Raw genomic sequence first — 25937 nt, 5'->3', positions numbered from 1 at the left:
AAAACTAGTGGCCTCATTGTATTACATTTCCAAAATATCTGCAAACAAACGTGTGTTTTTTTCTTCTCAGAACTAATTTCATTTCTGAACAGTGGATGCCTGACGTCAGTTCCCCTCAGGTGTCTTCATTTCCCATCCCTAAACCAAACCCTCACCCTACAGTAAGAGCACTAGTGGACAAAAGTCATGTCCAGAGGAGATATTTGCTTTTAATGACATTACAAATTTGATTAAACCATCAAAATATGAGGAAAATATTTAATATTTTTTAAATATGAGGGAAGAACAAAACACCAAATATAGCTACAGGTTTCATTTCACTGTGCAAAAAAAGCTGACAGGAAAAAAGCTACAAAATAATCAGTTAATAATGTTTGGTTGGTTTGAATTTATTATATAGAATTAGTATTGTCACATTTAATGGCGGTTAAGATCATCCACCTCCAAACATTTGACAAAAATTCGGTTTTACCGAATGACACTTTTGGTTACACTGAATGACGATATTTTCAATCAATGCTAACAGGCTGATATCTAGCAAAATGACAATCAAACATTTTATATTTAGTACAAGTTTTTAAAATATTACATCATTTCCATGTTTTATAGCGGTTGCACCGAATGACCTGATGTTTCGGGACATGCGTATGAACAAGAGAAAACATGAATTTTTCAAATAGTTAAGAGAGAGTTAGTTACTTTACTTCATGACCATGTGGTCCTTTGCAGCTGTCTGAATGATGTCACATCCTGTCACATGATATTGACTGCATGACTTGATCCAAAATGGTCTCTTTATATTGGTTACTCCGAATGACATCAATGAAATTACATTATTTTTCATAAAGCAACGACTTCTACACATAATTTTAACACAAATTTGCACTATGTTGATATATGATGTTATAAAATCATGCCAGAATAAAAAATATATACATTTTAAGATATTTTAATCACAAATGAAATGGACGGTTAAACCACATGACCTTTTGACACTTCAAAATCTTTAAAATACCTTTATATGTAGCAAAATATAATTAAAACCTTTTGGATTCAATAAAAGAGAAATGCTAAATGCCCTAAATCCGGCAGAATCACACAGCAACACACACGTCTCTCGTTCTTCAAATCAGTTTATTTTAGTTTGTGAGTAACATGATGGATTTTTCCCAAACCGTCCCAGCAAGACCAGAATCATCATCATCCAGACTCGTGATCTCAATTTCCCAACGCCAGTAAATCACTCAATCCATTGGTTCTCCATCCTTCTATCCATCCACACTATCAATCACCTACATTTGTGAAACAATGGTAATCCAAAAGACAAAGAAAAACAGAAAAGAAAGAAAAAACAGCCCAAAATCACAGGTGTACACAGACAGGACATTTACAGTTGGAGATGATGCCCATCAGAGGAAGATATTAATACAGCAGAGCAGCAGATATTGGCTCGTATGTCATGTGATTTCCTTTTTTTTTTTTGTTCTCAGTTACCTTTGAAAGTGCCAACTCTTCATTAGTCTTGGGGTAGAGCTCACGTTATGGCATCTCACATGACCGTTTCGATTGGATATCAACAGTTTGCCATACTGAGAGTATAAACAAGTAACTTTTAAGAATATTAGGGATACTACACATGCTAGCTGACTTCAGATCAGGGTCAGCCCCTAATAGTGCCTTTTTTGTATCTTTGGGGTCAAGATTTTAGGGGCGGAGTCAATGTGAAATGGTTGAGGGAATAATACAACGGTTTGCTTTACACCCAGGACTTTTCACGTTTTCTTTGAGTGACACTGACTAGAAAACAGAGTGAATCAAGGGTGAATCTCACTTAATTTACATGCTCATGCCATATTTTATTGGAAAAGCAAAATAAAATACATTTTGCATGAAAAAAATGAAGCTTATTTAAGCGGATTCACCCTCAAACAATGAATTAGTCCTCTTAGTTCTCATGTGGTGTGAATGTGATCGGTTCAATGAAATAGGAAGCTGCTACTGCTGCTGGACAGGATATGACATCACAGTGAGAGAAGATAAGCACCTGTTATTGGGCTGGACAGGTTAGAACAGTTCAAGACCAGAGAAGACATCTGTACAGCAATCCATGATTTAGTAAAAAGTCCATTTGAATAGCAAAAACAATAACAAACGAACAAATGTATTAGACAAAACTCACAGTACATTCACAGAAAAAAATATTAGCAAATCTTGTGTCCTACAAGTAAGGCAGTACACTAGAAGCTACGAATCTATCTGGCGTTCTCCCTGGATACCTCACTGAGCGCGTGCGGCTCGTCCGGCCGGGTCGGCCCTCTACTGACGCCATGACGAAATGGAATAGAAAACATCTCATTTATATTTGTTAAAACCTAGGTGTGTATCTAAGCTGTCAAGCGGCCATTTTATAGTTTATATCGTTTATAATGAACGTATCCGATCGATCAGCTGACCTTCTATGGCTTCTCGAGTAATTCTAGAACAAAGGAATAAAGCTGTTGGCCTGTAAACCTTACAATACCAAGTGTGCCATAGTGTCGTCATATTTTAGGGTTCAGGAACACTGTCTGGAAGTGTGTGTGTGTGTGTGTGTGTGTGTGTGTGTGTGTGTGTGTGTGTGTGTGTGTGTGTGTGTGTGTGTGTGTGTGTGTGTGTGACTGCCGAGAGGGGGAACGGGATCTTTACACGAGCGTCGGATGATCAGTTCAGGAATGATAAAGATTGCGTTTCCTTTTTAGTTACGGAGAAAGTTTCTATGCTATTCAATGGTCATCGTGACAACCGTCAGCATCCTCAAGAGCGCTCGAGGAGGCGTCTGATTCGCTGTTGGTCATGTGGCGGAGCGTCTGACCATCGCCGGGGAAGGAGTGAGGGGAGGAGGAAAGACGGAGCAGGAGAGGGATGTTGGCATACGCTTGAGGACTTTTGCACTTGAAACAGATTCAGGAAGTCCATCAGTCCTTTCTCGCTTTCCTGTTTCTGGGAGACCTTCTCAGGATGTCGTCCTCTGATTTCTGCTCAACACACAATGATGAGATTTAAAACATGTTTAAACCACAGAAACATGAGCATGAAAATCACTTACTGGAGCAAAAGCTATTTATTATCCAGACATCATTTTAAAGTGTCAAACAGGCTTTTGAGGAAGGGTTATTTGTTCATCTGTCAATCATCTTTGACTTTGTTTACATTAAATGTCATTATAATGAGATTTAGGCAGTAATGCAACTCAATTTTACCTCATATAAACAATACTTTGATCAAATGTATGCATTTAAGCTCATAATCGTAGTAAAATGCTGATCTTACACTGCAAAAGATGCGTTTCTTATTTAGTATTTATTTAGTCTAAATATCAAAAAGGAAGTGAGTTTTTGCTTAAAACAAGCAAAATTATCTGACAATAGGGTGAGAAAAATAATCTTGTTTCTATTTGAAATCTCAATCCTGTCCCAAACAGAAACAAGATGATTTTTCGTACCCCATTTGCAGGTAATTTCGCTTCTTTTAAGCAAAAACTCACTTCATTTTGATTGTTTTTTTTTCTCCAGAAAACAAGAAAAAAAATCTAGTAAAAGCATCTGGATTTAAGAATTTTTAGATATTTAGACTGGAAACGAGACAAAAACACTGAGTAAGAAAAGTGTAATCACAATAAACAGGCATGCACTGCAAAAAATGCTGTTCTTACTTAGAGTTTTTGTCTTGTTTCCAGTCTAAATATCTAAAAATTATTAGATCAAGAAGCATTTTCTTGACAAGTAAAAATTATTGTGTTGTTTTCAGGAAAAATAAGTCAAAATTAAGTGAGTTTTTCCTTAAAACAAGCAAAATAATCTTAATCCAAACGGAAAACAAGTTTATATATCTTATTATTTTTGGTTTGAAATAAGATTATTTTGCTTGTTTTCCGTTTGGATTAAGATTATTTTGCTTGTTTTAAGGAAAAACTCACTGAAATTTTGACTTATTTTTCCTGAAAACAACAAAATAATTTTTACTTGTCAAGAAAATGCTTCTTGATTTAAGAACTTTAAGATATTTTGACTAGAAACAAGACAATAACTCTCAGTAAGAACAGCATTTTTTGCAGTGTGTAAAGACTTTAATGTTCCTCTGACCAGAGCGCGCATGTGACAGTTTCATGTGCAGATTTGTAAATAAAGGCAAATGAGACACGCTTTTGGGGTGCTGAACTTGTGCCGATATTCGGTAATGCGATATATCACGATAATGAATATGCACGATATTGTTATTGTGGGCACTTCAAAATACCGTAAATAATAATTTATTACCAATTATTCAAATATTTATAATGCATATAAGAATACTTTCCCCATCAACCGTATAAAATGCACAATACCGCTGTATTCTGCGTCAAAGGGACACGCGCTCAGACGTAAACAAGCCTAATGAGAAGCACATGACGGAACGAGTGAAGGAGACGCGCTGAATGAAAGTGCGCGTTCACTCTCTGACAGCAGAGGGCGCTGATGGAACAGCAGAAATGCAGCGGTTACCCCGGAAACCCCACAAACAAAGCAGCTGCGCTAAGTTTTTAAAATGCTTCAAACAGCCATTCAGTTTGTCGTCATCTCAAAGCACCAAATACTATTAGTATTTATATAATAGGCTATTTATTTCCAAACTTAAACTTTTTTATATTTTAATCTGGACTACAACATGCCCTAATGATTAGAAATGTTCTGATTATTTGTTATTGTTCAGTAAAACTGAGACATACGGCTTCATTAGTTAACATGTTAATTCATTATTACCAAACTGACAATGAAAAATACTTATAAAGCATTAATTATTCTTAGTTAATGTTCATTTCTACTGTTTAATAACATTACTAAAATCAAAAGAACTTATTTAATGGACCTGAGATAAAACTAACAATGATCAGTTGTGTTTCTTAACTAACATTAACAAAAATAATGCTTACTGTAACAAATATAGCTATTGCTCAATCTTAGTTAATGCATTAAATAATGAAACCTTATTGTAAAGTGTTTCCTGTTGTTCTTTATAATCTAATTCTTTTACACTTTAATCTGTTTGAAAATTGTGCATTATTGTATTTAAACATTCAGAGTTTTTTTAACAAAAAGAGTTCTTAAACCTGTTATACTATGACAACACTTTTTTATGCAACTTATTTCAATATCGTGATAATACCATATACTGTGATAAAAGCTTCAGCAATTAATTGCAACATGAAAATTTGATACCGTCACATGCCTAATTGATGGTCAAAAACACTGAAATGAAGACACTTAAGACAGCACGAGACGCTCTACCTCATTAGATGTGCTGTCGTCTTTGTGGTCGCTCTCGGCGGCCTCCTCTCCTCCTTCTGCGTCTCCTGTCGAGTCCTCATCTTCACTCTTCTTTGCATCTGAGGAAACAAAGACACAGAGTAAAATCAAACAAACAGCTCCACCTCATAAGGTCCAAGTTTCCCATGTTTATCTGTCAGACCTGGCTCGTCCTCCTTGGCTTCCTCTTCCTCTTCCTCAGCTTCAGCTTCAGCTTCATCCTTCACGTCTGGCTGCGGTTCGTCCGTCTTCTTGTATTCAGCAGCAGCTGTGGGCGCTGAGCTCTTCTGTAAGACACAGGAAGACCGTTGCTCTACAGATCCACCCTTGGCCATACGCTAAGGTCACAGTGCTTTAAATGGCACATCATGCTGAGGGGAAAGAGAGACAAACACACGCACACACACGTACCTTTCCAGTGCAGCAGAAGACGATGATGAGCACCACAGGAAGAGCCACCGTCAGGACGTAGACGATCCAGAGCCACGGTCTCTCTTCAGCAGCTGTTATCATCTGATTCATCAGACCAGGCTGTGAACACACACACACACACACACACACACACACACACACACACACACACACACACACACACACACACACACACACACACACACACACACACACACACACACACACACACACACACACACACACACACACACACACACACACTTCATTAATCAATGCCATTTTCACCAGCATTTATTAGAGTAGAAATCAGGAAATCACATGACCCAATTCAAATCTCAACATGTCAGAGTGGATCGAGACAAAAAAGACGGGTCATATTCTACAATCCAGCAGCAATTAATTATTAATCAAAACTGCACTTTTGGTAATGTTTGTAGTATGGGGTTTCATGCCAATATAACATGCATGCTATTATTTATATTTTAGAAAATATTTACAAATTAAAATTAGATATACAGTTCTGGTCATACGTTTGGAAACTATTTTTTTTTCTTCTGCCAAGGCTGCATTTATTTGATCAAAAATACAGTAAAAATTGTGAAATATTATTACAATTTAAAATAGCCATTTTCTATTAATGCATATTTTAATATGTAATTTATTCCTGTGATCAAAGCTGAATTTTCAGCATCATTACTCCAGTCTTCAGTGTCACATGATCCTTCAGAAATCATTCTAATATGATGATTAATATTAACAATGTTGGAAACAGTTACAGTTATAGTAAAATTACATTCACATAGAAAACTACTAATAATATTTCACAATATTACTGTATTTTTGAATGAAATAAATAAATGCAGGCTTGATGTGCAATAGAGACTTCACTGCGAATCTGAGTTTCTCTAATAAATACCAGGTAATGACAATTCAGATATATAGTACACTATGAATATGAAATTAACATGACAGCGGGATATAGTGCAAATCAGTTTAAAATCAAAAGTTTTTTGAAGATTTAAGATTTTATGCGATATGATAAACGTATTTAATTTAGGCTTTTACTCGCATATAAACACTGATCAGCGCACACACACACAGCACATCAAATATAATAAACCTCATTGGTTCTTGTGTGTCAAATTCACACGTTTGAGCGTCTGCTGACCACATGACATGTGCATTGATACATTTTTATATGGAAATAAAAGCCTTTGTGATTTAAAGATAAACAAAAGTCATACTGGTTACTGAATTAGTAAATGACCGAATGTTTATTTTTGTGTGAACAGTCTCTTTAAGTGCTCTGTAAACCCTCTAAACCAAGCGCACATCCTTCAGACGTCATGTGATAAATAGTTAGACGCGGTCACACTGAGGAACTCTGTCGATTCGGTCTCTGACGTTGGTGTGATAAAACAAAACATGAGCCACAGGCTTCCGTTAGGTCCTTTAGCCAGGGACAGAGCCGGCCGTCCAGTTTAATATGCGAGGCATGCCTGGAATCCACCTTTGGGGGAAAAGGCATTTGCACAGTAGGAATTCTCATGAAAGCCGGCTAAAATCCAGCTAATCCCAGAGTGCACGGCGCTCAGTGGCGCCTCGAGAGAGAGAGAGAGACTCCTGAAACAGACCCCACGTCTCTCGATCGGTGTTCTCCGTTCTCAAACAGACTTGTGCCGTCTAACTGTGACCTCTGCAACAGCGCATTCATATATACAGTTCCCAAATGACCTACTACTTCCTGTGAGATTCTGATGGACACTTTCCCATCCCATGAGCGAGATAAAGGGATGTTTCATACCTCCGCGGCTCCCTCGGCGGCTTTCTTCAGACCCCAGCTATCAGCCGCCCATCGCTCGGCCACAGAACGATCAGAGGTGATGAAGAAGTTGTCGAAGAAGATGTCGGAAGACATGGACCAGAGCTCCAGACCGACGGCGCTGAACGGAGTCATGCGGAACGGGTGCAGGTCCTCGAAGAAGTCTGGGTTCGGGATCTTCCTGGGCTTCCACACTCCCTGACAAACCAACACACAATTTTATTTTAATTAACCGTTCCAGGAAGATCACGGAGCATTAAAGAAGCCGTATGGGATGTTAGTTACCTGATAATTAGGGTTGTCAATCATCGGTGGCTTCCACTTGCCCTTGTAGTTGGGGTTGTCGATCATCGGTCTCTCCCACGGCCCACAGCCGGGCGCCGTCTCACACACGGGATTGGGGATCTGAGGAGCTTCCCACTCACCATCCATATCCTCATCCCTGAGAGACGAGCACAGATGAAGACCACAGGAGAGCAAGACAACCTCATATCTCTATTTCAGCTCTGCTCTCTATAATTATAACAATTCAATCTAGATCACCACCCCACGAGTCCTAATTTCCTCATTAAAGTCAGCTGACTCTCTGTCCACGAGCGTGATCACGTCTGCTGCTTTCACATGTCTGAAACCAAACCTCACACCTGCACCGCTGTGGCTACTGAAACCAAGTCACATTATTTATAGCGCTTTTCACTGTTTCAAAGCAGCTTTACATGTTTATATTATCTTCAAGACTTTTGGTCACATGTATCAGATTACAGCTGTATGATAAGAGTTACATTGTGACGATACAAACAATCAAGCAAATGAGATTTGCTTTATATATATATATATATATCACTGGATGTATGTGGATCAACTTGGACATGCTTATATATCCAGCTTTATATAAAGAGCTGTCCGATAATAGTTACATTTTGCAACAAAATAATAAAAAAATGTTATAATAATTTGCTTAATAGTATATATTGTTTTACATGAGTGTACTAGGATGCACTCATATCCAACTTTAATAAAATGCATTTATTTTTATATATTGTAATATATTCACAACACTCAACTTCAGTAAATTTATACATTGCTTTTTTTAAATTAACAATAATATTAAACATTTTTATACTTTATAATATTCCCCCACCCTCATGGCTTTTATGAGGTTTTTTTCCAGTGTTTAAAGTATTTTTTATTTTTTTCGTGTTTAAAGGATTAGTTCACTTTTAAATAAACTTTTCCTCATAATTTACTCACCTCCATGTCATCCAAGATGAGTAAATTATCAGGAAAAGTTTATTTAAAAGTGGACTAATCCTTTAAAAACAAAAAATATTTATAAACTTTCCCTGCCAAACACAGAATTTTCTGTTATTTATGAGAAAAGGGGTTTCCATGTTTTCACTGTTATACACTCGGGGGCGCTATTACGCATCTTCTGAACAAGAACAGAATCTTCCGAACGAAAACACAGACGAGGGAGACGCAGAAATCTCATATGTAAGCAGATGCATGTGAAAAATAATGCAATCAACAATAACGAAAACTGCATATCGTTACTGAGTGAAATGTCGATCCAGGAAGTGATGTAGGACTGAAGCTTTGGTGGTGTTGATGGAGGCGATCTACTGCATCTATGCTTTGATCATCGTACTGAACATGATTCAGATGTAGTGTCTGATTAAAAACTCAGCTTTTTTAATGAAACTTACCTATATTCAAGTGTTAAAAAAAGAATGCTTGAAGCTAGAATGAAACATTTTTGTTTACAACTAAAGGCTCTGTTCTTTATTTTGATGTATTGCATGTTCAGATATTCATGCAACAAAATATTCTGGGGGTCGTGAAAATTCAGTGAAAATGATCAAAAATGCAACTTTTTTCAAAAACGTTGGCAGGAAAAGAGTTAATATTAAGAACAGGGTTTTCTTGTGATGTGATGGAGAATGCATTACCAGTCCTCTGGCTTGAGGGCATCGGGGTCGCTGATGTACTCCGGCTCATCGTCCAACCAGCCGTCAGGTTTCACAGCGTCTTCATCAGCGATCTTAGCGGGAGCATCTTCATCCCTGAATCACAAACACACCAAACAATGAGGAAGTGGACAACAAGTGATGACTTCAATCCTCAATACACACACTCTCTCTCTCGGGGTCTCACCAGTCCTCGGGTTTGACGGCGTCTGGGTCCTGGATCTTGGGTCTCTCGTCCCAGTCCTCTGGTTTGTGGTCATCGGGGTCCTCGATCTCGGCCGGAGGGTTGACGGGGGGAGTCATGTCATTCAGGAGACTGCCGCTGTTCACCACCGTCTGGTCGATCAGGATCTCGAAACTGTTATCAGGGTTCAACACTGACGGAGAACACATCGACACGCGTGAAATAAACGCCAACATCACTTTCGCTTAGCAAAACAGTCTTTTTTTATGTCACAGTCTTTCAGACCAAAAGCATTAATGTTATAGGTTGGCCAGTTTAGAGATTAGAACACCTCTCAATGTTCATGTCTCAGATGCTATTCATTCAAATAAAATGCTTCAAAGCTTTCATTTTTCTGATACACAGGTGCAGTATAATGAGAGTGTGTGTGTGTGTGTTACCCAGTGTGTAGAGGTGAGTCTTCTTGTCGGTGTAGTACGTGCGGAGGTCCGCGTCAGGCTTCTTAGCGTGCTTCTCCTCAAACTCGCCGGTCTTTGGGTTCTTGTGTCTAAAGATGAAGTGCAGTTTGTAATCCTCACCACACTTATCAGGTCCAAACATGATGGTGTATGGAGTCTTATCCACAAACTCCGCCTGTGAGGACAGACAGGAGGCGGTGAGGTGAGGAGAGTGGTCAGAACTGAATACAGGCGTAAACGTCTAAATATTTTGTGATCAGATCACTGAAACCAGGTATCACATTTGTAGTGGAAACTCTCATCAGTCCTGAAAGCGAGTTATAACGTAATCGTTCTGCGACGTGTTGTGTGAAAACGCAGCAAAACAAGTGACTCAAACTTCCCTGCATCATTTGAAAACACAGTTGTACATGTGCAAGAAAGAGGGGAGCGTCTCGACACAATTCAAACACAGGAGACACCTTAGAAACGCATGCAAACAGAAATGCATCTCAGCTGATCCACTAGTGATTGGATCACCAAAGATGCATCTAATACCTCGCAGAAACAGGGCCTGTACGTTTTTAGAGAGCAGGCTATCCTTCAGGGTTTTTAAAATCAAATTTAAGGCTTTAAGACCTTTTTTATGACCTGCACAAATAAAATTAATATCATATGGACGAGGTAGAGCAAGATCTATGACAACAACCAAACCATAAAATGATTGTAAAAACCATAATTTCGTTACAACTTTACAGTTCAAATATACAGGTTTTGACAAAAAGTTTTATAATCATTTCAGCCTTTAAACATTTTTTAAGAAAAGGGATGAGTTAATTATATCAATTTCATAAATAACAGACCAGTCCGGCTGCATATAAACACAGTTTCACGCTTATGGAACAGTAGAAATATAGCGGTTACCCTGGAAAAACCCTGTATATAACGCAGAAACGCCACAAGTTAGCAGGTATGATATAAACACATAAGCTAAACATTGTCATAATTCATCAACAGTAGATCATAAGCAATGGATTGGCATAAATGTGGTTTTCATTGATTGTAAACTGCTCTGTAGAAGCAGCAGCACAGCGTTTTAACCTTAAAACATGCAGCGCTCAATTAAACCATTGCCTGTTGAAGTTTAATAATAACATTAAGCCATATCACGATTCCTGTTCTGTCCCCAAATGAAGATTAAGACTTTTCTTATACCATTTAAGATATTTAAGGCTTTTAAGACCTTTTTTAAGACCTGCACAAACAAAATTAATATCATATGGACGGGGTAGAGCAAGATCTATGACAACAACCAAACCATAAAATGATTGTAAAAACCATAATTTCATTACAGCTTTACAGTTCAAATATACAGGTTTTGACAAAAAAGTTTTATAATCATTTCAGCCTTTAAACATTTTTTTAAGAAAAGGGATGAGTTAATTATATCAATGACATAAATTACAAACCAGTTCGGCTGAATGTAAACACAGTTTCACGTTTACGGAACAGCAGAAATATAGCGGTTACCCTGGAAAAACCCTGTATATAATGCAGCTGCGCTTGTATACAAGGCAGAAACGCTACAAGTTAGCAGGTATGATATAAACACACAAGCTAAACATTGTCATAATTCATCAACAGTAGATCATAAGCAATGGATTGGCATAACTGTACAGTTTTCATTGATTGTAAACTGCTCTGTAGAAGCAGCAGCACTCAATTAAACCATTGCCTGTTGAAGTTTAATAATAACATTAAGCCATATCACAATTCCTGTTCTGTCCCCAAATGAAGATTAAGACTTTTCTTATACCATTTAGGATATTTAAAGCTTTTTAAGACCTTTTTTATGACCTGCACAAATAAAATGAATATCATATGGACGGGGTAGAGCAAGATCTATGACAACAACCAAACCATAAAATGATTGTAAAAACCATAATTTCATTACAACTTTACAGTGCAAATATACAGGTTTTGACAAAAAGTGTTATAAAATGGTAAACATTTCAGCCTTTAAACGTTTTTTTAAGAAAAGGGAGGAGTTAATTATATCAATGACATAAATAACAAACCAGTACGGCTGAATTTAAACACAGTTTCACGCTTACCGAACAGCAGAAATATAGCAGTTACCCTGGAAAACCCTGTATATAACGCAGAAATGCCACAAGTTTGCAGGTATGATATAAACATTGCCATAATTCATCAACAGTAGATCATAAGCAATGGATTGGCATAACTGTACAGTTTTCATTGATTGTGAACTGCTCTGTAGAAGCAGCAGCACAGCGATTTTACTTAAACATGCAGCGCTCAATTAAACCATTGCCTGTTGAAGTTTAATAATAACATTAAGCCATATCACAATTCCTGTTCTGTCCCCAAATGAAGATTAAGACTTTTCTTATACCATTTAAGATATTTAAGGCTTTTTAAGACCTTTTTTATGACCTGCACAAATAAAATTAATATCATATGGACAGGTAGAGCAAAATCTATGACAACAACCAAACCATAAAATGATTGTAAAAACCATAATTTCATTACAACTTTACAGTTCAAATATACAGGTTTTGACAAAAAAAGTGTTATAAAATGGTAAACATTTCAGCCTTTAAACATTTTTTAAGAAAAGGGAGGAGTTAATTATATCAATGACATAAATCACAAACCAGTTTGGCTGAATGTAAACACAGTTTCACGCTTACCGAACAGCAGAAATATAGCGGTTACCCTGGAAAACCCTGTATATAATGTAGCTGCGCTTGTATATAACGCAGAAACACCACAAGTTAGCAGGTATGATATAAACGCCATAAGCTAAACATTATCATAATTCATCAACAGTAGATCATAAGCAATCGTTTGGCATAAACGTACGATTTTCATTGATTGCAGCAGCACAGCGATTTTACTTTAAAACATGCAGCGCTCAATTAAGTTAGTTTAATAATAACAACATTAAGCAATATCACAATTCCTGTTCTGTCCCCAAATGAAGATCAAGACTTTTCTTATACCATTTAAGATATTTAAGACTTTTTATGGCCTTAAATTTGATACAACAGACTTTTTAAGGACCTGCGGGGACCTGTGAGAATCTAGGTTAGTTTCTAAGAACTATCATCACCAGCACAATGAAGATATAGAGAATCTCACCAGGTCCAGATCAGGGGTCTGAGACAGCAGTTTAACATAAGCGCCGCCGCAGTCAATGCCGGTCTGGAAGTTCACCTCGTACCTGAGGAAACATGACAGATCTTTACAATCATCGTTTCACATCTCATTGTTTGAGTACATGGTTTCATTTAGGTCTCAACAAAGTTGAGCTTCATAATCAGCATGTCATTCTCAGGCAATGTACTTTAATACTGGACACAAGAACACACAATGACTTTGATTTGGGGTTGCTGCCAATTTCCGACTCACAATATTTTAACTAAACCCTTCTTCTTTATGCTTATTCCATCTGGACAGGCCAAAGTAAAACTCATACGGAGAGCAGACATGAATACTCACTGGACGATGAGTGGTTTGGTGTCAAAGGTGAAAGGTCGCAGCAGGAGACCAGAGATGGCATGATGCTTGGCTTTGGATTTCAACACCAGACCTTTATCTCCAGGGAGTTTAGTGTTCTGCATCTCCTCAACCTCCCATTTACCTACACACAAAAAACACGCCACATCATCCCACATTCAGCTCCTGCATCACATGCAAACCACTTTACAGCAAATGTCCTGAAGTTTTGAATTTCATACAGAGTTCAAACTATCTAACTAAAAAGTCAGAGAAAAAGTCTAAAGATTAAGTGTTTTTAGTTGTTTGTATGTTAAACTAATCATTTAAAGGTATGCCTATTTTTTCTAACTATTACAAAAAATTGAATACCTTATTATTTAGATGTATAAAGACTTTAGATGAACAGATCCATCATCTTACCATCATACTTTGCAATTTCCTCATCAATGTCTTCCTTCTTGGCCTGAGATAAAACCCACCTAGAAGAAAAAAACAAACCTTCAACAACTGAGGTAAAATTCAAGGCTGTTTTTTGCTTACATGCAGGACAAAATATTTCAAATGATATACACAACCGTTCAAAAGTTCAGGGTTACTAAGAATTTTTATTCTCAAAGAAATTAACACTTTTATTCATCAAGGACGCATTAAATTGATCAAAAGTGACATTTATAATGTTACAAAAGACTCTATTTCAAATAAATTCAAAGAATCCTGAAAAAATGCATTAATAATAATCAGATTTATCTGATTTTATGTTGAGCATTAAATCATCATATCAGAATGATTTCTGAAGGATCATGTGACACTGAAGACTGGAGTAATGATGCTGAAAATTCAGGAATAAATTACACTTTACTATATATTCACATCCGTTTTAAACTGTAATAATATTTCACATATTTACAACAAACACTGTGAGGATGACGGACATCTTACCCCTGAAGTGTTCCTTTATCAAACGACTCAGCGAAGTAGTGCTCTCCCATCGGCTCCGGAGCTTTATACGTCACCTTCAATAAAGACGTTCAGGAAGATGTTAACCTAGTCGCTCCTGTATAACACTGGTTTATATTTAACAACACTTAAGAGAGTTGTGTTCCAGGAAGGAAATAAAGTCACATGGGTTTGCAATGACATCACATTTTTATGTGCACTGGCCCTTTAAGTGACTTGATCAATGATTGGCAGATAACTTAATGGGTTAGTTCACCCAAAAATGAAAATAATGTCATTAATTACTCACCCTCGTGTCGTTCCACATCCTTCATTCATCTTCAGAACACAAATTAAGATATTTTTGATGAAATCCGATGGCTCAGTGAGGCCTGAGCAATGACATTTCCTCTCTCAAGATCCATTAATGTACTAAAAACATTCGACACGCTGATTCATAACGCTCCGAAGCTTCCTGAAGCAGTGTTTTGAAATCGGCCATCACTAAATAAGTCGTTATTTTGTTTTTTTGCTGCACCAAAAATATTCTCGTGGCTTTATAATATTAATATTGAACCACTGTACTCACATGAGCTGATTTAAATATGTTTTTAGTACATTAATGGATCTTGAGAGAGGAAATGTCATTGCTCAGGCCTCACTGAGCCATCGGATTTCATCAAAAATATCTTAATTTGTGTTCTGAAGATGAATGAAGAATGTGGAACGACATGAGGGTGAGTAATTAATGACATTATTTTCATTTTTGGGTGAACTAACCCTTTAACCAATCACAGACAAGAGCTTGAACTGATTGTTACCGTGGGTACAGGCGGTGGAGCGGGGGCTTTTTGTTCCTCTTCCTCAACATCTTCCTCCTGCATGTCATCGATGGCATCCTCCACGTCCATCTCCATGTCATCGGCCTCCTCCTGCGCCCTCACATGACCCATGAGGAGCAGACACAGGCTCAGAGAGAGCAGCGCCACACATAACCGCATCTTCAGCTCCATAGTCTACAGACACAAGAGTCGAGAATCAAGAGTTAGTCAATCAAATCTGCAGAACTCCTTCCGCAGACCATTTCTAGTCACATGGTACACATGATGTAAACACCGGCCTGTAGTTGCAGACTGAGGTGTGTGTGTGGACATGTTGCCATCCCAGGGTCCCCATGACTCCAGTCGCCACAGCGATGGCAGAGAGGCGGAGCTCTGCAGCATCAGCCCCTTTACTTTAATAAGATTTACCCCAATGAGATTAAACACACACACACACTCCTGTAATTAACAGCACTTTACTTTACCAGAAAATGTGATTTCTGCTGGATAAAAGCCTTCTACATTCACTATCAGCATCATTCAACTGAAGCATCGTTTGGTGTGAGTGAACAGAAGCTGATTTAAATACTCTAATGACCAACATTACCTCAATTTCACTCCATTAGAAGACCCACAAACCCTTGCTCTGTCTCTCCAGCATGAGTGTGTGATGGTTTCCTCTGGGGTCTCAATAACCCTCGCGAAGAACCTTAAACAGGCAGCGGGTGGTGTTTGAACACACACAGACCGCGGTGTTAATGAGCTTAACACACTCAGGATTAGTGCGACTGAACCAGTGGTGCCAACAGCGTCCGGTAGCAACGCATCACCATGGCAGCCGAAACAAAACAAAACGACTTTCACCGAGGTACACAGAGACGTCCTCCTCATGCAGCCTTACTAACAAACCACTGCAACTGGAGCTGCGAGATTTCATTGGGATTTTTCTAGTAAATTTGCAACTGATGTAAAATAAAAATAAAGGTTTGCTGTGCTTGTTTGTACTAGGGTTGCACAATTTTCCCAAGAGGTTTGTGATTATATGTGAACATTAGAGAAGCACCGATATTAGGGCTGCACGATATATCGCACAATACAAAAAATAACACTGAACTTAAACGCGATTCTTAGTGCGATTATGAAATCTCAAAGGCTGCGATTGTTTTTTATGCGCAGCTTGTCAATGAAGTATGGCTCCAAATGCTAATCCATCTGAAAGCACTGCGAGTTTGAGTCGCTTATAATGTGCATTTGAAAAAGCAACACGTGTCAAACTTCTTTTCAGACACGAGAAGCATTAACATCTTGTCCAACAAAAGACAACATTTAATAACATGTTTTTACTCCAAACTCACTTCATAAAGACAGTTGAGCGTCCTTCTGTGAGATGATGAGGCTTCTTACACAGAATAAGGCAGTCGTGTGTTTATTAGTCATGTTTAATTAAAGTGTTTCAATCTTCTGTTTATTCAGCTACAGCGATATGATGCGTGTTATCTTCTGCTGCTGCAGGGCATATTTTGAGTTTCTGCGCAAGAGCGCCCTCTGGCTTTCAGATGGAGAAGCATTTACTACTGATCACAGAGCCGTACAGCTCTGACAAGCTGCGCATTAAATAATCGCAGCCTTTGCCAAATCACGTGCGATTTTATCGCGATAAATCGTGCAGCCCTAACCGATATATATCGGCCAATAATCGGTATCGGTTGAATTTTCACACTATTAGCTATCGGACAATAATTTAAATTTACTGACCTCCATGTCATCCAAGAAGTTTATGTCTTTCTTTCTTCAGTGGAAAAGAAATGAAGGTTTTTGAGGAAAACATTCCAGGATTTTTCTCCATATAGTGGACTTCACTGGGGTTCAACGGGTTGAAGGTCCAAATGTCAGTTTCAGTGCAGCTTCAAAGAGCTCTACATGATCCCAGACGAGGAATAAGAGTCTTATCTAGAGAAACCATCGGACATTTTCTAAAAAAAAATAAAGTTTATATACTTTTTAACCACAAATGCTCGTCTTGCACTGCTCTGTGATGCTCCACGCATGACGTAATCATGTTGGAAAGCTCACGCCAGTGTTTATAAAACGAACGTGCAAAGACTAAGTCAAACGACCTTTACAATAGGGCTGCATGATTTATCACGATAAAATCGCACGTGATTTGGCAAAGGCTGCGATTATTTAATGCGCAGCTTGTCAGAGCTGTACGGCTCTGTGATCAGTAGTAAATGCTTCTCCATCTGAAAGCCAGAGGGCGCTCTTGCGCAGAAACTCAAAATATGCCCTGCAGCAGCAGAAGATAACACGCATCATATCGCTGTAGCTGAATAAACAGAAGATTGAAACACTTTAATTAAACATGACTAATAAACACACGACTGCCTTATTGTGTGTAAGAAGCCTCATCATCTCACAGAAGGACGCTCAACTGTCTTTATGAAGTGAGTTTGGAGTAAAAACATGTAATTAAATGTTGTCTTTTGTTGGACAAGATGTTAATGCTTCTCGTGTCTGAAAAGAAGTTTGACGCGTGTTGCTTTTTCAAATGTACATTATAAGCGACTCAAACTCGCAGTGCTTTCAGATGGATTAGCATTTGGAGCCATACTTCATTGACAAGCCGTGCATAAAAAACAATCGCAACCTTTACGATTTCATAATCGCACTAAGAATCGATAATCGTGTTCAAGTTCAATGTTATTTTTCGTATCGTGCGATATATCGTGCAGCCCTACTTTACAAAAAAAGGTAAAACGACGATGTCGGATGATTTTGAAGTTGGAGGAGAAGTTTCTCGCCCTACCGCAGTACTTCTGCCTACGTCACGCGTGACCTTTCCAACATGATTACGTCATGCGTGGCACATCACAGAGCAGTGCAAGACAAGCATTTGTGCTTAAAAAGTATATAATGTTTATTTTTTTAGAAAATGACTGATGGTTTCTCTAGATAAGACTCTTATTCCTCGTCTGGGATCATGTAGAGCTCTTTGAAGCTGCACTGAAACTGACATTTGGACCTTCAACCCGTTGAACCCCAGTGAAGTCCACTATATGGAGAAAAATCCTGGAATGTTTTCCTCAAAAACCTTCATTTCTTTTCCACTGAAGAAAGAAAGACATGAACATCTTGGATGACATGGAGGAGAGTAAATTATCATTCTGAAGTGAACTAATCCTTTAACAATAATAAGCCGGTGGGGAAAGAGTTAAACCTCACTGAACTGAACAGAGAAATTTGCTTGAGGCTGATGTTTAAGAGCAGGACACTGGAGTTGAGGATCCCTGGGGCTACACAGAGGGGTGTGTGTGTGTGTGTGTGTGTGTGTGTCATGTGGAGTTGGGGGTCACAGGATCCAGTCCTGACCCATCTGTTGATCATCTGTGGGGGTAGAGCGATTACGCAACTCCAGCCCTCCACCATCAGCACTATAAAGCTAATCTGAAGTGAACACGAGCATCTGAACCAACACAAGACGTCAGCAAAACTAGTAGTAGAGACCCACAGACCACACAAGCGCCGACTATAACACTTCTGTTAATCGCCTAATATCAGCCGATTAATTAGACGGAAACAGCAGGTCGGCCATCTGATTATTTGAGCGGTTCCTCCAGACGCTCTGGACTGGACTGACTCCATCCTGACCCTATAAAATTAACAACTGGGCCTGAAAGAGGAAGACATTCAACATGGCAGTGCTAACTGACAGTGAGCTGCTTCAAATCCAGTTTGGGCAGAGATCTGCTCCGCTGATTTCACATTAGAGTCTCCAGAGCCGACTGACCGGACATATCAACAGCTCTGATTGGCCAGTCCTCTCTGGTCGCTGCAGATAGGTTTACATAATGACTGATATACCATATAAACTCTCTCTTATAGAGCTGTGCTGGACTCTGGGTGGCCGACACGGCAAAAATATATCAAGATTTTATTCAGACAGGATCACGATTCTTTTTCATGTTTGAGTATTTTGCAACTCATTGAGCAATGCAGAAACACTAATTTCCCTATTTTAAAAATTTAGCCTTACAAGGTAACAAAATAAGAATGACAGACCATTTAGACCAAAGTGTAGGTGGGCGATATGACCAAAATTATTAGTTTATCTTTGTTATTAATAATAAGAATAATAAAACAAATACAATATAACATATGAATGAAATAAACAGTGCATTATTATTTTCAGCTACACCAGGTGTATTTACTGTAAAAGTAGCATTCAAAAAGGAAATTTAATAAACAAACGTAAAATTAATAGACTTCACTGTATGAATTAAATACTTTGATTCTTATTAAAGCTACTGAAGTTATTCAGTCAAGAGCATGAGTGATTTTCTGTCTATTCTTGTTCAATTGACATTAATGGCACTGATGGCAGCAGGTTTATTATGCTGCTGTCACTTTAAGACAGAATGCACGGATCCAATAGGCTATACACACGGAGCGTTCTTTAGAACTTCCGCAATAATATAAGCCAGCTGGAAAACTTCCGGTGAGAGTCATTTACTGGTGTGTTGAGCATCAGTAGTGAAATACTTAGTTTATAATCAGAATATAGTCACTTAAACAGTCAGGCATAGCATTAAAATGGCATAAAAAAATAAATAAAGACGTACCTCAGTGTTCCTCCTCGACTAAATTCAATTCGACCATCAGTTTTCACACTTTTATGTAAAAAAAGCTTCAAAAATTAAATATTTATTGTGCACTTTAGTTAGATTAATTGAATAAATTGTGTGCTGAAATCATTGATCTTGCTCTGCACTGACTGACAGCTGCTGTGATTATAGAGAGAGAGCGACGCTCGCTTTCTGTCATTCATTCACAAGAAAAGTTATTGTTTTTCATGAGATTTTCTGAGTATTTCATACTTCACATTGACAAAATGTATTTTTAAACCTAGTTATTTTATAATGTTTAATATTTAGTCAAAAACAAAGTGAAAAACAATTAGAGGAAATGGCTGATATATGCGCAAATAAATGCTACTCTGCCGCCACCTGCTGGTTAAAGTGGTAATTATTGTCTTTTTTATTTTAAATAAGCGTTTTCTATCAAATGTTGAATTTCCTACATTTTTAAACGTTCGGTTTTACAATCTCAGAAGGGTGAACAAATAATGTTTGTGGTCATCACATTAAAAATAACATTAGAAGTGCTGAAGTGTGTGTCTAATTACAGACACGGCGTTTTTAAACAGTCTCAATAGCTTCGTTTTTTTTTAATCAATAAAACTGGTTTATTGGCAAATTAGGTAAATGTGATAACTGCATTAAAATATGAATACAGCATTAAAAATTGATGGTTTTGTGTCGATGTACAGCGACTACAGAATGAACAGCTAACAGTTCACCGGAAACGCCCGAGCTGGCTTAACCACAACCAGGAAGTAACCGTGCATATAGTCAATTATTATGCTGCTGTCACTTTAAGACCGAATGCACGGATCAAATATAAGGACACGCATCTGAAATGTTTACTTTCACTTAAGATATAAAACAACTGTGTGTATTTGACAGTTTAAGTGCAATAAGACGATGTGAAAGAGAACTTATTTCAGTACTCACATGCTGTGCGACAGGATTTTAGTGTGTTTTAGTGCGTTTCGGGTGTAAGCTCATGTCAGAACATCATCTGAATAAGAAGTTTAACTGGCAAGGCTTTAAAATGCAAAATTCAAGACTTGATCACCATATTAACATTTATTCTGCGATAATAACGGATCGATTGCACATTACATTGGTTGTTTAAACAAATCAAACTGCTTGTTAAATGATCGCCCGGGTCCAAACGGGGGTTCGTTCACCTCAGCACCCAACAGTGAACACACACACACACACACACACACACACACACACACACACACACACTCTCTTCAGACACATGGTTAAGCCTCTTTACACTCGACTGCACACACAGATCTGGGCTTGAGACGATGGGGGAAGGTACCACAGACCTTCTACACAACACATTCCCAGAGTGCACCAGTGAAGTGACTCAATGCCTCAGAGCAGGATACGGCCATAAAAGTGAATAGATAAAGCCGTGTAGATAATTTGCATGACCTCGTTCAGTGTGAAACTTCTAGAAAGAGTTGAGAATGTTAAACATTAAGGTCAAAGTTGAGCTCTGCGCCAGGAATCATGCAGTTACATGTTAACATCCCATTCAGTCATTTTCTTCCAGAGATGAACACAAGGAAATAAAAAAGTGACCTCGTGACCTCGACCTTTCTCTTAAAGGGCGGAAATGACGGTTCAACTGACATGTGCAGCTCCAGTTCAGCCGGTTTGACTTTTTTCATCCCTCACTATTCCAGAAACATCCATTTATAAACTCAAACTGAAAGCAAAAGATGGTATTGAGTGATATTTGATCGAGTCAAACATTAAAATCGATGCATATTTAATACTAGAAACACCTTATATCTATAAACACACGTTTATGTGCACTAGATAAGATGAATTAAACCTCATGTATGTGTAAATATGCACAAGATAAGACTAATTAAACCTCATATGTGTGTAAATAATGATTTAAAGGAGTATAAATCTGACCAGCGTGTGTTTGACTAACTTCTCTGACTCGTAATCTCATCAACATCTGATCAAACCACCAGAACCGCTCTTTAATCCTTTATCTGACCCCATAATCACGCGATTACCTGTCCCTATCGATCACATGAAGCGGGTTTGAGCAGTTCTGATCGATTATTGACACACACCTGTATCAGTTAGCTTAGCTGCAGCGGCTAGCCTCGAGCTCTACGCACTTCCTCTCGTGTTTACACTCGCTTTTCTTGCGATAACAAATCATTAAAACATGCTGCACGTGAAGTGAACGGCACACAGGTGTGGTGGAGATATATTTGCAGGTGTAGCGTACTCACCCGTGCTCTCTGATGCTGCACTCCGCCTGCGACTACCGCGCGTCACGTGTGGCTGTGGACGATGGATCTGGATTCAAAGGCTCCGCCTCCTGTGCGGTCCGATTGGCTACTGTATTGCGCGTGGGCACGCCTCTTAGGGATTGCGCGATGATGATTGCTCGGATTTGATGTCTGTCACTGACTGTGGTTTCCGCCCCCGACCTGCACCTCGTGGACACCGCTGATTGGTCGTGGCGTACACGGAAACACACGCTTATTGGATACATCAGAGCAGAGGTGAAAGATGACGGATTTCATTTTCAGAATCATGCTTATGTCTTATTTTTATTCACTTATGATATGCTTTATCATATGAAATATTAATCGATCTGCTGCCATCTTCTGAATTTAGTATGTAAATTTAATAAGGCTTTTTCATTAAAAAAACATTTTATATTTCTTATTTTTCAAGTTTGTAAAAATGCGTTAGTATTTGTAAACACTTTGATGCTTTATTTACTTTACTTTAATTATATTCTTTGTTTGTTTTGCTTATAATGTACCCTTTTGGCTGTATTTGTAAATCTTTAAAATCCAACACAAAAATGTAAAAAAAAGAAAAAAAGAAAAAAAAACATGATTAACACTTAGAAAACAATCAAATATCAAAAAAAATATTTTTTATAGCGGTCAAAAAATTTTACCAAACATTTCACGAAATGTGTTTGTGAGGAAGGTTTCAAATTAGATTTGTAGACAAATATATTTTCTTTTCTTTTTTGAGGATTATGATTATACCGAGCGACCTTAGTTTTAGTACATAAAACTATATATATATATATATATATTCAGACAACTTTAAAATTTCATTCATTAATTCGTTTATTCACTCTAGTTTTAAAAAATGGTGATAAAAAAATGACGATCTCAGATTTAAACTGTCAGAAAAATTAATCTTAATTATGTCAGATAACACTTAAGCAAAACATGGTCAGGTCAAAGTGTCTGAAAAATTTTTGGTCCCAAATTTTTATCAATTTTACTAGTAGTCCACTGTATGAAGAATTTTTGGGTATAATTTACTTTATTTTGCTATCCTCACTTACATAAATGAACTATAGTGTCCTGCATCCACTAGTAAAATATATCAAAAATATCAAAAATGTCTGAATAATTAAATATATATATGTACACACACACACACACACACACACACACACACATATTTATATAATGTATATATATATATATATATAAATACATATATATATATATTAATTATTAGGCTGCTGTCACTTTAAGACCAAATGCAAGGATTCAATCATTATGCATTATTTTCACTTAATATATAAACAACTGTGTGTATTTGACAGTTTAAGCGCAATAAGATGATGTGAAAGCAGTGGTGTAGTCTACGTGATACGCAGGTATACGCCGTATACCCACTAGGAAAGATCAAGGGTTTCCGTATACCCACTTAAAAAAGCGCGAGGATACGTAACGATCCAATAAATCACAATAAGATTTGTGGTTTGTTGCTTTTGACATGAAACATAGTCTCATATTTCAAATTCTGGCCATTTTACTACGAAATAAAAAACATAAATACCGTTTTGGCGCTCTTCAATGCGTCGTGACCGCTGTAGCGTCTCTTCAGTTCAAGAGAAGCGGCAACATGAAGCGCCCGTGAACTGATCCTCTTCTCTGCTTTAATACCAGTTACAGCACGAAATGAACATGAATGAACTTCCGAAGGTATGTTAAAATATACAGAACAACTTAACTAAATCCGTATCATGTCTCGTGTATTCGCGTAATCAGTGTTTTAACCGCGGAAAGACGTTATAACAGCTTGTAAACAATGTCACGTAACGTCACATTTACCTCAGAAAAAACATTCAGTGACCATAAACTCGTTAGTCAGCTAGAAAAGTGAACTCTAGAGAGGAGCATTTAGCTAAATATATGCACATTATTAGGCCTAATTATAATTTTTAATGTTCTTCAGTAGCCTAATGAATGTTTAAATAAAATCCATCAAGTTGACAGCCACCATTTATATTTCAAAAAACGAATTGGATCATTTTGAAATTAGTAGGCCTACTTTATTTTTACAAAAAATTTCCTCAAGTGTAGTTTAAATTTGTATACAAATCACTTCATTTTAACCTTCAATATTAATGTAATACCAAATGATTCCCATTTACAGCATTAGTTGAGCTTTTTTTTTTTCTTGAGCAAATTTGTTATGTAGCTATATCCAAAATAACTGATATTAAATCGAATTTCAAGTTAGTGAATTTAAATGCATAAATATGATGACAGATTGGCAGGAAATCACAGGGAAAAACTACAGAAAAACAGAAAATAAAGTCCAAACGGGGTTATATTGTGACATACTGATAAGCCTCATCTTTCCATTATTGTTACAATAATGGAAAGAATGCTGGGTTAAATGTTTGCCCAACTTGCTGGGTAGTTTTATTTAATTCAACTATTGTTTAAAAATTACTATATGGCTGGCTTGAAATGAACCCAAAATAGATTGGAAATTAAAAATCAGACACAATTATAGAGGCAACAATAATCAAAAGGTGATAATTTATTAATAAACTATTTAAGTGTTTATTGTTCAATTATTATATTTAATATTCATAAATGTAAATTTCCAACCTATTTGGGGTTCATTTTAAGCAAGCAATACAGCTATTTTTACACAATAGTTGGGTTAAAACAACCCAGTTGCTGGGTTTGTCCATTTTCAACCCAACTTGGGTTGTTTTTAACCCAGCATTTTGTAATAATAGTTGCAACTTGCACTCTTAAATGTGCATTTAAACTTGCCAGCTGATAAAACCTATGATGCAGGGATCATATTCATATAACATCTAAGGCTATGTCAACTGGCTGAGTTAGATGGTGATTGACACTAAACAGTAGAAAATCATCCATTCTCTTCAGCTGTAAATGTCATTGGATGTTAAAGTCTTGTGTCCCCAGATTTAAGTCTTTCAGAATGCTCTAAATTACATGTAGCCTAGATCAGATGCATACTATATTCATTAGTGAGTGTGGCAGTGCTTATGGGGTGTCGCTCTGGGACGGGTGAGTATGAGGCTGGGAGGGAAAAATCATAGTATACTCACTACAAAAAACTAGACTACACCACTGTGTGAAAGAGAACTTATTTCAGTACTCACACGCTGTGCGACAGGATTTTAGTGTGTTTTAGTGCGTTTCGGGTGTAAGCTCATGTCAGAACATCATCTGAATAAGAAGTTTAACTGGCAAGGCTTTAAAATGCATAATTCAAGACCATATTAACATTCATTCTGCGATAATAACTGGTGATATACGTGACCCTGGACCACAAAACCAGTCATAAGGGTCAATGTTTTGAAATTAAGATGTATAGAAAACCACCTTTTGTCCAAATGAAGTCCTTAGCAATGCATATCCACTTACAAAAATACATTTTTGATATATTTATGATAAGAAATTTACAAAATATCTTCATGGAACATGATCTTTACTTAATATCCTAATGATTTTTGGCATAAAAGAAAAATCGATAATTCTATGTTCCACAGAAGAAAGTAAATCACACAGTAAATGATGTTGGACTCTCTCCAGCTGATG

General features: G+C 37.4%; 1 protein-coding gene across 2 annotated transcripts; it reads right to left on the bottom strand.

The window, feature by feature from the left end:
• Positions 1–1115: 1115 nt before the first annotated feature.
• canx (calnexin) lies at positions 1116–22456 on the bottom strand. 2 transcript variants are annotated; one of them, XM_048175871.1, is made up of 15 exons: positions 22320–22456; positions 15428–15622; positions 14610–14683; positions 14091–14149; positions 13671–13812; positions 13311–13392; positions 10149–10341; positions 9712–9901; positions 9507–9620; positions 7843–7999; positions 7540–7755; positions 5733–5852; positions 5485–5608; positions 5304–5401; positions 1116–3014 (listed from the first exon to the last, which is right to left on the bottom strand). In XM_048175871.1, the coding sequence occupies exons 2-15, from the start codon at positions 15617–15619 to the stop codon at positions 2955–2957; spliced, it is 1821 nt and encodes a 606-aa protein (XP_048031828.1). In that variant the 5' UTR covers positions 15620–15622; positions 22320–22456; the 3' UTR covers positions 1116–2954. The 2 variants fall into 2 exon arrangements, with proteins under 2 accessions (XP_048031828.1, XP_048031829.1); XM_048175872.1 differs by lacking the exon at positions 22320–22456 and adding an exon at positions 16035–16057.
• Between the last annotated feature and the right edge of the window lie 3481 nt (positions 22457–25937).

The sequence above is a fragment of the Megalobrama amblycephala genome, linkage group LG23 (assembly GCF_018812025.1).
Source record: "Megalobrama amblycephala isolate DHTTF-2021 linkage group LG23, ASM1881202v1, whole genome shotgun sequence".
Lineage (NCBI taxonomy): Eukaryota > Metazoa > Chordata > Actinopteri > Cypriniformes > Xenocyprididae > Megalobrama > Megalobrama amblycephala.
The sequence above is the reverse complement of the archived record's forward strand: the minus strand, read 5'-3'. Positions and strand labels throughout refer to the sequence as shown.

Coding starts and splice junctions, on each gene's coding strand:
- canx (XM_048175871.1), bottom strand. CDS start 15,619: ATGGAGCTGAAGATGCGGTTATGTGTGGCGCTGCTCTCTCTGAGCCTG. Junction 9,621..9,711: donor GCCGTCAAACCCGAGGACTG/GTGAGACCCCGA, acceptor TTTGTGATTCAG/GGATGAAGATGCTCCCGCTA. Junction 5,853..7,539: donor CCGCCGAGGGAGCCGCGGAG/GTATGAAACATC, acceptor GTGTGTTCACAG/CCTGGTCTGATGAATCAGAT.